The sequence below is a fragment of the Carettochelys insculpta genome, chromosome 18 (assembly GCF_033958435.1).
Source record: "Carettochelys insculpta isolate YL-2023 chromosome 18, ASM3395843v1, whole genome shotgun sequence".
Classification (NCBI taxonomy): domain Eukaryota; kingdom Metazoa; phylum Chordata; order Testudines; family Carettochelyidae; genus Carettochelys; species Carettochelys insculpta.
The window spans coordinates 32,036,963-32,051,476 of record NC_134154.1 but is presented as its reverse complement, the minus strand read 5'-3'; the positions used below and the strand labels follow the sequence as shown (position 1 = coordinate 32,051,476).

The 14,514-nt window shown below is 44.1% G+C and overlaps 1 protein-coding gene across 2 annotated transcripts in view; it reads left to right on the top strand.

Annotated features, from left to right (window-relative positions):
• TTC28 (tetratricopeptide repeat domain 28) overlaps nucleotides 1-14,514 on the top strand; it is a 483,355-nt gene that overhangs the window by 253,908 nt on the left and 214,933 nt on the right. For both annotated transcript variants that reach the window (XM_075012421.1, XM_075012420.1), the window contains 2 exons: nucleotides 9,383-9,530; nucleotides 12,027-12,299. In XM_075012421.1, the coding sequence (XP_074868522.1) occupies nucleotides 9,383-9,530; nucleotides 12,027-12,299 (421 nt within the window). The remainder of the gene's footprint in view (nucleotides 1-9,382; nucleotides 9,531-12,026; nucleotides 12,300-14,514) is intronic.

Genomic DNA, 14,514 nt, shown 5'->3' with positions numbered 1-14,514 from the left:
GCCAGCGGTTGTTGTCCCACTCTCCGAGCACCAGCCGCTCCCACCAGTTGGTGCTGGTGGGGTAGCTCCACAGCCGGCGGCGTATGAGGCGGGGGGGGAGGGGGGCAGGGTGCTGCAGGGTTGGGGGTTGCGTCCTCCTCCCCTGCGGGCAGCTCCTCCTCTGTGGCAAGGATGTGCTTAGCTGCCTCCTGCATGGCATGGAGCAGGGCGAGCACTGCCCCTACAGGGGCAGCTGGGTGGACCTCTGGCTGCTGCTGCTGCTGCTGCTGGGGGTCCATGACTGCGTCGCTCAAGGTGTGCGTGCCTATGGCTCTGCAGACTGCGTGCTGTGCAGGCTGCGTGTGTCTGGGAGGGGCCCTTTAAGGGAGCAGCTAGCTGTTGCCCCGGAAGCGCTAGTCCGCCCTGTGACCCTGTCTGCAGCTGTTTCTGGCACCCTTATTTCGATGTGTGCTACTTTGGCGTGTAGACGTTCCCTTGCAATGCCTATTTTGATGTGGTGCTGCCCAACGTCGACGTTGAACTTCGACGTTGCCAGCCCTGGAGGACGTGTAGACGTTATTCATCGAAATAGCCTATTTCGACGTAGTGTGCATGTGTAGACGTAGCCAATAAGAGTTATCCTGTTCAGCAAAAGGTACATATTAATTAACATAGCCTCTCATCAGAAAAGGACTGTCCTACCTGTTGGTAAATTGAATGACTAAGTCAAACATCAGCTTGTGCTCCAGAAGAAACAGAGGAACTTGGTCAGAAAATAATTGTAACTTTCCTAGATGTTCCATTCTTAAAATTCTCCCAGGAGTCACATGTAGCACATGCCGAGGCCCTGTGCCAGTTAAGGCAATGAAAGCTTCAGTGGGGACAGTGCAACAAAGATGGTTGTTCCAAACACCAAGATCAATGGTCCGGGAAAATTGATGGTTAAGAAGTTGAATGTGGACATGTGTCTGCACAGAGAAACAAACCATTAACGTCAGGATTCTTTCTCTGGTGCCTTCGGCTCCTATCCACCAGGAGTGTCAGGAAGTAAAGTGATGCAAGAGAAGAGCAAGGAAGCACATACAAGTTCATAAATGCTGTGTTTTATTGCATTTTTATTGCACTGTAATAGCACTTTATTGCATGTATTTGTGTAACTTATAAACTGCTTAATGCTGTACTGTCTGAAAACAGTCCATTCAAATAAATTCTAAAGTAAAGAACAATTTCAGAAACCCTATTACACTGTCATTTCAACAAATAGTATAAAAAACCTGGTATATATTTTTATTGTATGGGTGGTATAGTGACAGTCCCAGTTGGAAATGGGTAAAGTAAACCCCCGAAATAGGCGGCTTCAAGTTGCACTTAACTTGCTTTAACTCCAGTTAAGCACAATTTGAAGCCGCTCTGCGGCTGTTTGCCTGCCAGGCTTCCCCAGCCGCGGGAAGCTAGGCTGGCAGACAGCCGCGCCACAGTGGCTGCCAGCAGTACCGCTGGGGCTGTCTGCCTGCCCAGCTTCCCCCAGCTGAGGGAGCCTGGCGGGCAGATAGTGGTTTTGCTGGGGGAAGCCAGGAAGAAGCAGCGCCTGGGTCCCAGAATGGTGAGGAATGGGGAACCTGACAGCAGCCCTGATGGGCTGGCGTTTCCCAGCGCCTGCCGCCTGGTTCCCTTCTCTCTCCCCACCCCCTACCCTGACTTGTGCAAAAATTTGAGTTATGTGGGGGTTGCAGGAACACAACCCCCACCTAACTCAGGGTTTTACTGTAATAGAATAAGATACAGATTCTCCACCTGCAATAAATGAACCGTAATGAACAAAAAAAGCTGAAAAATACCAACTCAGACAGAAACTATAGTAACCAATAATGTGAGTAGATCAAAGAGGATCCATGTATGTGCATTGTGGAAGAGACATTACAGCCCAGCTGCCAGGGTTCTTCACAGAACTAACCTGGTTGATCAACAGGGATCACTTTTCTTCAGTGTGTGTTCTTACAGCAGTTCAGATCAGGAAAATAGTAAAACACCGTGTTCTTCGCCCATTAGCCAGATGCATTCCTTGTACCCTAGCAGTTCAGCACAGGGCTTTAAGCGTAAATTTGATGTCTTAGCATTAGACAAGTTTTATTGTATTGTGGATATTTCCGTGTTGCGTGTCTCTCAAAAGCTCACCTCATGCGATGAAAATTTCATCTGTCCATCATCCCCAGCATCCGCTCCAGCATTTCAGGTTGTTATACCGGAAAAGATTAGACCAGAATAATAAACAAGGGGATACTGATACAGTTTGAAACCCCTGAAATGGCAACATGTGTGTCTGTTACTAATGCTAGTCACCTAGCCCTTGATTGCAGAGCTCTCTTCTCAGGGGTTTATAAATTCAGTCACTTTTGATGTTTCTTTGATCCAATTGCAACATGACTTAGCAGTACTTAGTATAGTAGGTGCCGACTAACAGAGTTGTAACTTGGTATCTGGTTTCCCTTAATAAACACAGTCAGTCTGCATCACTGGAGAGTAGCGTTTGCTGGTTTGGCACTTAGCTGACATTATCATTTGGCAATAACAAGTTAATTAGCATGTTAAGAAAATAGGGTCTGGCTGAAGCCATTCATAGAATTCCAGAATCCTAGGGCTGAAATGGACCTTAGGAGGTCACATAGTCTAGCCCCCCTGCCTGGAGCAGGATTGATCCTAACTAAATCATCGCCAAATGTGGGCTTGCCTATAGCTGGGAAGCTGTGTTTGTTGGGCAAGAAGCAGTTTTTCTGTTTGTGGAGGGCAGAGAAATAAAAGGAGCACTGTACAAACTGGCATACGAACCTCCTAGAATTCCAAGCCAACGTGGAAAATAAAATGGGGTTGGGGTTGAGACTAAGGTAAGGAGGGCACAGGAGAGGGCCACATGGGGAGGGAAGGGGTGGGCATGTTTTGAGCCTTCATGTCTTTTTGTGTAAATGATCTCTTGTGGAAGCAGTGCTATGCAAAGAGCGATGACCACTCTCTGAAGGCATGGGTGCCATTGCAGCTTCCCAAAGACAAAGAATTTAACAGATGTGCTTGTTTACAAAACAACAGATGTGCACTAGTTCAACCAAATGCTTCTTGTATCATCTCCAGAGCTCAAATCCACTGCAAGCTGCCTAGTGGATGCGTTAACATGAGGTGAACTTTAAAGATGAGAACAGACCAGTGACTGAAAAATGACTGGCATGACAGCATGCTGTCTGATTCAGCAAAGCCATGGACTTCACTGAGGAAAATTCTGTCACTCAGGGCCTGTAACCTTGCCTGCAATGGGAATTTGAGAGGGCATGGGGGACGCAATGGAGAAGTCACTGACTACTGGCTAGGGCAGGCTCACATTCTTTCATTTCTCTTTCTACAGTCCTGAGGATGTTATTTCACATCAGGAGCACAGACTGAGTAAGGAAGACACCTCAGATGTTAGAGCCTTCCCACATTAACCCCTTGATATAGACAGAATATTTTAGACCAGAGACATGGAGTAAGATGGGAACATGTAAGCTTCATAATATAAATAGCACCTTTTACAGTTCTTGCAGCTGGTGTGTGCAGACAAAGCGACCTGAAGTGTTGTGTGTCAAGTATATACTGGAGTCCTGTTGCCAGATTGATTTGATTTATATTACTATTTATATTCCTATCTAAAGTAAACACTTAGCAGTACAGTAGTCCTCTCAGATGGATCAGAAATGGTTGGAGAGGATAAAATTGTTGGGCTTCTTACTTTGTTATTGTTAAAGGTACATTTACAGTTGTTAGGGCTGCTGCTTTGTTGTTCATCCCCTTCGTTTGCTTTAAGCAAAACATGTCTTAAGTTTCCCAGCAGTAGGGCTGGTTCTGCTGCTGTAACTGTTTGTATTGCTGAAAAATGTGCTTTGTTTTGCTTTGTATTGGCTCTTGCATATTATATTTGAACTATTTCTCCAGTAAATCTCTTTCCAATTGAGAGACTTTTTTCCCAAGGCCATCCTGGCAAATGGAAACAGCGCAGCATGCTACTGGGTGAAATTCAAGCCCCCTTTTTATAATATAAGTATTGCACCTTCTGCTGCATGCATGGCTTGCACTGAAAAACAAAAGACTCATCTAGCATTCAGGATAGCGGATGTCAGAATTATTAATTTTATCTGCAATTAGAGATGTTAGTTTGTTTAGCAACCAATATTTGTTCTCCAATATTCTTGTCCTGCAAGCTACATGTGATGGCAGGTATTTCCATCCAAATCTGCATAATTTAAAATAAAAGACTCCGAAGAAGTACAGGAAAGGAAGTAGCTAATTAATCAAATAAAATGAATTACTCATCATAATGGGATCTGGTTGCAATCTCTCTATTTAGGTTGCTTAACACCTTTCATTATAGAAGATACTTTTATCACACCCTCCTTTTAAAAAAAAAAAAAAAAAAAAAAAAGTTCTCATGTTCCCATTGTTTGCAACTGGCCTTTTCTTTCTTGTAGAACAGAAGTGCTTTGGCTAGGCAAGTTCCTTTTCTGTGTGTTGTGAAATTCCATTCAGGTTTATCTGAGTTATCAATCGCTAAAAGCCAGAGCTGGGCCAACGTTCCTTTCTGGAACCAACACAAGGACCCAGCAGCATCTCTTCCCACCCTCTTTCAGGGGGCAGAAGTCCCCCACCTCCCTGGAAGGAGAGGGAGCTGGGTCAGATTTCCCCAAACACTGTTTTAACCAATTGTGTGGTGCCAGGAGCCCATTAGCTCCTTTTTCTCCTTCTAGCAGACAAGCTTGTAGTCCTTTAACTCAAGTGAAAGCAGCCTGTGCCTCAGTGTAGTAGTTCAGGGTTCAACTGTGATGATGATGATACTTGATTTGGGGAGGTGGGGTGGTCCGCATAATAGAGTTGGTTTTCATCCTTTTCCAAAACACCCACCCACCCCACACCCTATTACTCCAGCGTAACCCCCACACTAGAAAGCTATATTCATATACACATTAAAAGAACATTAGTAAGATTGCAAAGTTCAGCACTTGAAAGACAAGAAATGCTGGATTTATAGTTGTCCATGCAGTGTTAATTCTGTCCTTGGTGCATGTATCTTATACAGTCTTTAATCACACAATCAATTATAATTTTTGCCACCCTACTTCATTCACTGCACAGAGTGCACACAGAAGGAGACACAAATAAGTTTGACCAGTCAACACTAAATCTGACATTTCCTAACTTTCAGTTGCGTGACTTTGAAACCTAAATATCATTATTTTAATAAAATCTTGATGAATGTAATTAAAAGCATAAATAAGTAAAAGTAAAATGGCTAACGCATAGCACTTGTTTTGGTCTCAGATCAAGCTCCAAAGCCAGTCATGCTGAAGCATAGAATTTGGTTTTGATTTTTTTAGAATACATTGTGTCTCCACATTCCACTTCTCCATCTCAATTCATTGTGACATATGTGACTTGCAGGAGTTTGTGGTCAGAATTTAGTGACAGTAACGGGATGTTTCACAAAGGTTGTGCACATTATATCTCTTGTTCAGGACACTTTGGAAAAAAGTCAGCACAGTTGGTCGTGAATATCAGTGGACTCTGCTGAGGTGTGATGAAAGTGATTCATTTTTACCAGAGAAATTGCCAACACATTCAGCATGTCTTCTGTGTTTACTTAAGGGAACTCATCTTTTTGGAAATTATCAGTACTCCTTATGTGAGAAACGAAAAAAAAAAGGGGGGGTAGTACATCAGCTAATGACATGTTCCTATCCAGTCTGTATCTTTAGTTGTGTGAGAGGAGTAGCCAAGTTAGTCTGCGTCTTCTTCAAAAACAGCAAGAAGTCCTGTGACACCTTATAGACTAACATATTTTAAAGTATAAGCTTTCATGGGCAAGGACCTGCTTCATCAGATGCATGAGTGGGTCTTTGCCCACGAAAGCTTATGCTTCAAAATATCTGTTAGTCTATACGGTGTCACAGGACTTCATGTTATCTTTAGTTGTGCTGAGTTTCTAAAACTGGTTTCCATTACCAGCACAGTATCCTGAAACAAGAGGGAAATAAACTGGCTAGTTATCAAAAGGATATTTTTAACTGTCACATAACTTCTGAATTTGTTGCACAGGGACACAAGATCTAAATAATCAGTCCCATGGACGGCGGGTAATGTAGGCAAAGAAAGGCATCGCCTTCCCAAGACTGCCTACATTTCCTGGCTGCCCTGGGAGAGCTGGGGCTGTGGTGCTGCAGCACAGCCGCCTGTGGAGGACTGGGCCTGATGCAGCTGCCCCAGCTGCTTGGGGAAGGCAGGAGCCATGACAAGGCTGTGTGGGGCTGTCCGGGGAGGGACAATGCCAGGTCACCACTGTTTGGCCACCCTGGGAGGGCCAGGGATGGGAATGGGGCCGTGGCTGTCGCTCTTGGAGGGGTCACTGAGGAGCATAGTGTCAACACACTCCTGTCTCCTGGTTGCTTCCAAGAACGCTCTGGACAGCCTGGTCCTTCTGTCTTCAGGCCACGGTTTCTTATTTCCTTGACACTGGCTAGTCCATTTCCACTTGGATTTCTGAGAACTGGGAGTTAATGAGGCTTTGTCTGTTTGGCTCATCCCATTGCGTTTCCCTCCCTCGGACATGTGAATGATAGTTGTCACTCCTGCAGTTTGACAGTAGCAAGGAGTGGGTTCACTGAGACAGGGTTACTTACATTCAGCAGTGCAAAGATTCCTCTGCGTGTGCATGTGTGATCGATCCCATGTGCCCTACATTCTCTGGTTCCTTGCAAATGCCACATCATAGTAAGCAAGTGGCACAGAGGTGGAATGCCTGGAGGTTGGTGAGACCTGATATAGCTGTTGTGCTGTACCTGGCAGCAGATTCAATAGAGCCTGTCAGGCAGTTAGGAAGTCCATTGTCTGAGGGTGGACACAGCAGTAAGATTCTGGCTCACAGTTTGATATAAATCAATGATTCTGTTCAGACCTGGGTTAGAAGACACTTTCTTTGTCAAACACAACAGCACTCTGTTCCACTACTTGTTTCTGGGTTCCTGAGATGACACACGCTACAAATACTTAAGTGAACAAGAGTCCTCAGGCCAGCTGTGTAACAGGACTATTCTGCTAAACCGCCATTGAATTGTCTATCCTTTTCCTGCACAGCCTTTCTCACCCCTACTGATTGGTAGGGTTTCTGGCCATTTTCTTGGTCCTTTCAGTCATTCAATAAATTTGTGGTCTAGCTGGTGTGACGCAGCCACGCTGGCTTGCAAGGTGTCTCTAGCTACTATGCTCCATCAGAGCCATACTATCCAGGTGTAAGCTCCTTCAAGACTCCATACCTGCATAGGCTTTTTGTCATCAAACTGTACAGAATGAAAACCGATGCTGTGTCTATACTGTGTAGACTGCTGGCACGACTCCATACCATAGGTGCCACTTACTGTGACAGAGTAGGTATGAGAACACCACCTCTCTGAACAGCAGAAGGTATGTCAACCAAAGCATTCTACTGTCACATAATGCGCATCGGTGCTGCAGAGTAGGTCAGCACAGCAGTGTTGGTTAGGGGCGTTTTTCCACACCCTTGACTAACATAATAATGTTGACCTAATTTTTAGGTATAGACCAATCCTAAATGAGGAGAGAGAGACCCCCAGAGTGTGCATTGTGGTTCAGAAAACAGTTCTCTGAGTTCACACAGTGGATGACACTGGGTGTTGCATGCCACACACTTGTCCTTTGGGTTTCTCTTAGATTTAAATCATGAAGCCTGTAGTCTAATTAACACTGAACTATTTTTCTGGTGCAGTTGCCTGTTTGGTTTGATATTAACAAATGTGTACTAAAGGTTAATTAAATGAATTTTGCCTCCATCTAATTCATTTAAAATTATGGAACCAATCAACGCTTGCTAATGGAAAGCAGATTAAATATTCATGTCTATAAATTTCCCATGTCATTTTTAATTTTTCTTAATCTTTGCCTCAGTGGGCTGGGTTCTGAAGGAGCCTTAAAACCCTAATGAAAAGTCATTGTGGGTATTAATTGCAGATCTGTACAGGTTAAGTAAAAAAGTCTTCCGTGTGTCTATTTAATGTGTCTACTTAATGTACCTTGAACATAGGATTAAGTTCTATTACAAGTGGCAGCCAGGGTGCTGACCACAGGTTCAGGGAGAGGCTGAGGACCCTCAAGAGCCAAAGCCAAGCATGGAACTGACAGCGCAGCATCCTGTTCTTACTGCAGTTGTAGTCTTTCAAAGAGAGTTTTCTCTTACCATAGCTATTCTCACTTTGCTTAACTCCTTCCAGAGACTCTGCAGTCCTGGGAATGTGGCAGAGCTTGCAACAAAGAGATATCTGGTGGAGAGGGACAATAAAGTGTTATCTGCGAACAAGGAATCTTCCTAAAACTAGCTGAAACTCCTGAATTATTAATACAATGAGCATTCAGACCTAAATGTTACAAATATGCTTGCATTTTATAAATGAATGTTAGACAGCAGAGATCTTGTGTTCCATCACGCACCAATTCCCAAGCACAAAGCCTTTAGATTTTCTCTGGGAGAGGGTTTGCCATTACTAAGGCAAGCAAAAGGGAGGTTTCTCCTGCTACTGCATGGGTATTAGCCTTTGGCTGGGAACATACAAACCATAGAATTGCTAGTGAGAGTCATTTGCAGCTGCAGGTTGATGTACTTGTTGATTTGGCATTGCTTCTTCCCTTGAATGTCAGTGAGGTAGAATGTATTTGCTGTGACTCTTTGGCTGTAGCCTCTGAGGAGATTTGCAGAAAATGTGAATTGGAAAAAGGAAGGAAAATGTCTGTAAACATATTAAAAATGAAGTTAACATGGGGTGGCCCTCTGAACTCCACTGACTTGGGATGGTGGAGGAGGTGGCAGTATGTGCCTTTAGAGGGAGAGATTTCTGATCAGATGCTCTGCACAGTAATTTTACTGCCATTGTGTCCTCTTGTAATACAAAATTCTTGTTGGTTTGATCAAGCTCTGGTCTTGTTGGCAGGAGTGAGGGATCACGATCTCTACACACAAGCTTTATGAGTCATGCAATCAAAAAAAAAAATAGCCCTGGGGGTGGCAGCATTCCTAGAGAAATCCTTTGTTTTAAATTATTGTAACTTTGGCTTTAGGCTCCAAAGCAGCATGGGCGACTTATCAGCATGGGCTGGGCAAGTGATTCAGCCCCCACTGGCAATTTCCACAGCTCTAGGGGGACTCAGGAACCAAACTATGGCTTTAGATTTGCCAATATTGGCTTGACCTGAAAGTGATGCAGGAAGCCAGAGTGTGTTCTGGTAACCCCTATATTCCCCAGCACTAGCTTCCTGATCATATGGGTTTGGGCTTGCCGATCCCATCAGTTCAATAACTTGCTTGTTACTTTGGGGCTTGCAGGCATACTTCCGACAGGGTGTTGCCCTTCAGTACCTTGGACGCCATGCAGACGCGCTGGCTGCTTTTGCCTCTGGGCTGGCTCAGGATCCCAAGAGTCTGCAGCTTCTTGTTGGAATGGTGGAAGCCGCCATGAAGTCTCCCATGCGAGGTAAGCAAATCATAGACTCATAGAACACTAGAACTGGATGGGACCTCAAGAGGTCATCAAGTTCAGTTCCCTGACCTCTTGGCAGAACCAAGCACCGTCTAGACCATCCCAAATAGGTGTCTGTCTAACCTGCTGTTAAATATCTCCAGCGATGGAGATTTCACAACTTTCCTAGGTAATTTATGGAAGTGTTTAACCACCTGGACAGTTAGGAAGTTTTTTCCTAGTGTCTAATATAAGCCTTCCTTGCTGCAACTTAAGCCCCTTGCTCCTTATCCCATCTTCAGAGGCCAAGGAGAACAGTTTTTCTCCTTCTTCTTTGTAACCCTCTTTGAGGTACTTGGGAAATGTTGTCATGTCCTCTCTAAGTCTTCTCTTTTGTAAACTAAACAAGCCCAGTTCTTTCAGTCTTCCCTCATAGCACATGTTCTCTAGACCTTTAATCATTCTTGTTGCTCTTCTCTGGACCATCTCCAATTTCTCCAATTCTTTCCTAAAATGTGGTGCCACAGGCACTGCACATATACTGGCTGCAAGCAGGAATAGAGAGCAGCACTAAGGGTTCAACAGTTCCACGGAAGGACAGGCAGCTGGTTTCAGCTGGAAGCTGATGCTGAGTCAGCATTTTAGGCTGGAGGAAACCTGTGTAAGAGTTTAGGGGCAGGTTATATGTTCCATTAAGTTGTCTGCTGCAGGGCTCCAAACTAGAGGGGAACCAAACTAGAGGAACCGTGTGTGTGTGAGAGGGAGAAATACTTCGTGTGGATAATTTCAGCTCTTCTACCCTGCCTAACACATTACTGAAAATGCAACCTCAGGCCCATCCTTCTCTGTGCGCCAGAGTAATTTGTTTTCATAAGTGAAACAATCTGCTGCATGCCTTGAGTATTAGCCCTGAGCTCCTTCTATGCACACAGAGCGCTCTGTACTCTCATGAGGCTGCAGTGCCTGAATGTGCCTCAGAGTTAGGAGACTCTATATATTTTTATATGGCCTTTCTTGCTGTCCTGTTGTATTGCAGTTTCATGTCTCTGTTGTTGGCTGCTTTAACCTCTAGATCTCTCTGCATTACTGCTTTCCCATGTGTCTCCATTTCACTGACTCTTTTGGAATTTTTGTGCCTCATTAGTGTTAGTTATTGTTATGCTAATGCTCAGAAATTCCACTCAGGATGTGACCTCATTTGTGCTGGGCATGGCACTAATACATACTAGCGCATGTTCTCAGCTCCACAGAGTTTTTGAGGGAAACAAGTAAACACAGTGGGTTGATGGGAAGGGAACTAAAGACCCATAGATCTGCATACACCTCTTTTGTCAGTATTCCTGTGATAACAAATAAGGGCCAACTCCCCATGAGTGTTCAGTAATTCAGTGATTTCTTATGCGCTTTGCTGCAGAGGTGGGTCTTGCAGATGGAGTTTAATTTATGGAAAGATTAGTAGGCTTTTTGCTTTGTAAATCTCACTTTATTAACCTGGCTGCATTTCTAACCCCTTTTGGCCCTATTACATGAAATCTCCCTGTTCACAAGTGTTCAGAACATCCCAATTTGTGTTCATTAGTGTGTCATTTAACTCCCACCTCCCTTTCACACCATTAATAGCATCATTAAAGATGATCACGCTGAGCACAGATCCTTTTTGTATCCTTATGGACATTCCCCCTCAGACTTTGTACAGTGCCTTTATTATTACTCACTGGTTAGTTGCCATTGCTCACTAACAGAGACAGGATCCTGTATACCACAGGAAGTATCAGCAGAGACCATCTTTCTATATCTGTATTTAACCCCATCCCTGACAGGAGTGTCACTTGTAATATATATTCCTCAGAGAAGTGCTAAAGTGCTCTCTGTTTGCTGTATATATCATTAATTGCAGTGAAAAATAATGAAAGTAGGGCACAGATGTCTTTCTCAAGTTGCTGTGGTTGCATTGATTCAGGTGAGAACTTTGTCAAGAAATGCAATCCTAATTTTTAAATCCTAAATGCATCCTAATTTTTAAAAATTACATTATAATACTATACAGTTGCTTAGAAAGCTGCAGATTTAAAATCCAGACTCTTGTTGTCCTTTATGGGCTATATGAAGGCAGGATTCATGTGAACAATTAGTTATAATAGCACTCCGGCAGCAGTGGCTACACGAGGTCCAGTTTGGTCACCCGGCATAGAACCTACAGTTCAGGAGCCCCTGGTATTCCTCCCTCTTCTTGTGACCTGTTAAGCCAGTCTGAATGGGTTCCTTGTTCCTGAATGGCTGCTTTTCCTTTTCTGTGGGTTTCTCCCAGTTCATTTTCTCCTTCTCTCTTATTCTTGATGTGCACAATGCAGGACTGTGACACCCAAATAGCTGATATTTCTAAATGTGCCATTGAATACATGATACAAAATTTGTATGTGTCCCTTTGTCATTTGCTTCTCAGAACTAACTTTTGGATATTTATGTACCTTTGGCCTATGGAGTAATTCTGCCTTCCCTTCTTTGTTGTAGAGTCACTCGAGCCAACCTATCAGCAACTTCAGAAGATGAAATTGGACAAGAGCCCCTTTGTGGTGGTGTCAGTGGTTGGCCAGGAGCTTCTGACTGCAGGCCACCATGGAGCTTCTGTGGTTGTGTTAGAAGCTGCCCTGAAGATTGGCACTTGCAGCCTGAAGCTGAGGGGATCAGTGTTCTCGGCTCTGAGCAGTGCTTACTGGTCTCTTGGGAACACAGAGAAAAGCACAGGATATATGCAGCAGGACTTGGATGTGGCCAAGACATTAGGTAGAGTTCTCCTTTTCACTCACTCAATCCCTGGTTTAGTGCCAAATTATTATAAATGGTACAAATTAACTGAAATGGCTTTAGGATAAATAAAGGGCACCATCAATAATGCTGGAGCTGCAGTGCCATTTCAAAGGCTGCTGAACCATGTGGTGGGGCATAGATTATGGGGATCCCAGGTAAATACCAAAGGGACACTCAGAGGATTTCTTTATGGCATTGGATGTCTGTGAACTGACTTTGGACACAAAATTTTCATGAGGTCATCAGTGTAACAATGTATCATTTGCAAGTTAAAGTGAAGTGCGTGGTCAAATAATCTGAACTACTCACAGCTTGTCTACACTATAAATGCTTTGCTGACATAAACATACCAGTCCATCTAAGCTGGCAGTGTGTCCCAGTGTAGACGCAGCTTCAGTTGACAAAAGTTTTGCTGTTGGCGTAATTAAACCATTTCCCCCAAAGGACATATGTTTCGCAGCACCATTGTCTTGCTGATAAAACTTGACCTGCACCAATGTTCCATCTAAGCTGCACAAGAGTCTATCAGGTAGACCCAGGCATATCCAGTGATTTGTGGTCAGATGCCCTTTCCTCTGTTGCTTTGCTGCCATGATGTTCAGACACTCTGCCTTGGAGCCCCTGGCCATCTGCTCCTGGGATCTGCCGGTTTGCTGGGATGGGTGGCGGGAGAAGGGGAGGGAGTCAGACCTGCTGGTGGTTACTATGGTCTGAAGGATCCTTCAGACCAGTGAGTGCTGCTCTAATTAAAGAGACACCACATGATCTCTCATACATCTCCCCAGCAACCAGCAAACACACACTGTCTTACACACAAAAGCTCACCTAATAAACCATTTTGCTAGTCTTTAAAGTGCTGCTTGACTGCTTTTTGTTTTGTCTTACACAGTGTGTCTACCCCATCTCACACACACACCCACTCACTCCTTGTCTCCCTCTCTCTCCCACACAATCTGTCTCTCTCCCACACACAGTCTTTCTCACCTCCCAACACATACTTGTGAAGTTTTTCTTGTAATTACTTCTTGATACTTCCTGCAATGTCCATATGTTCTGGGTAATTTTATTCTTTCAAGGCGATGGTGTTTTAGTTCTTTGACTGGTCTGTTCATTTCACATTTTTATTTCTCTCCTGGGTTTTTTGGTTTCTACTGGTGATATATATCTGTACATTATCTTCATATTGGTATACATAACAAAGTTCATTCCTCACATCAATGGAAAAAATAGAGGGAACATTTGTCTGCACTACCATTTTTGCTGATATTGTTAGTCCATTGGGGGTATAGTTTTCTCCCTCACCCCTAACCAATAGACTCAAGCTGTCAGAAGTTTGTTATGTGGAGTAGGCTTGAGGTACCTCACAGGATTTTGAAATAGTTATAATAACTTGAGAGAGCCTGGGGCATCATTGTGGGTAGGCAGCTCACTGAAACCACTGATCGTGGTGCAGTGGCAGTCAAAAAAGCAAGCAAGCAATTAGTGTGCACAGGAATTTGATGGAAACTAAAAATTAAACCTATTGTATAAATTAATGGTATGCCCTCACCTGACATGGTATGTTCATTACTGGTTTTCCTATCTCAAAAGATAAAGCAGAAATAGAGGGTTCTGAGGAGGGTGACAGAAATGATTAGAAGTCTGGAATGACTGCCAGACAGAGAGAATTGAAAAAATGGGTTGTTTAGTTAGAGCAGAAGCAAATAAGAAGGGGCATGCTAACTGTGCAGAACAATAAATGGTACAGAGGAGGTAGACTGGGCGCTGCTATTCACTATGTCCCATAATACAAGAAGGGATAGCCAATGATATTGAAAGCAACATCTCAGTACTGGTAAAATGAAATAGTGCATAGCGCAGTGTATCCATAACTGGCTGAGCTCACTGCTACAAGATGTGTTTCAAGCACATAGCTTTTAGCAGAGCTCAGAGCTGAAAGACTGATGAGCGCATCCACAGTCGTACTGGACAGGATTGAACCCAAAGTCTCAGTGGGGATAGAGTTTCCTTCTTTTGTGGTTTCTTAGTGCTCCCTCTGATATATGTGACACAGACCCTTGTCAGAGCCAAAGCATGGGTCCGAGGGTAAAATCACCAAGCACTGTGGCAGTTTGGTATGGCTCAGGACAGGTACAGAACAGGTTGGGAAGGAGACATGTTGGCGGAATAGGAGACTGGGGAGCTGACTGGG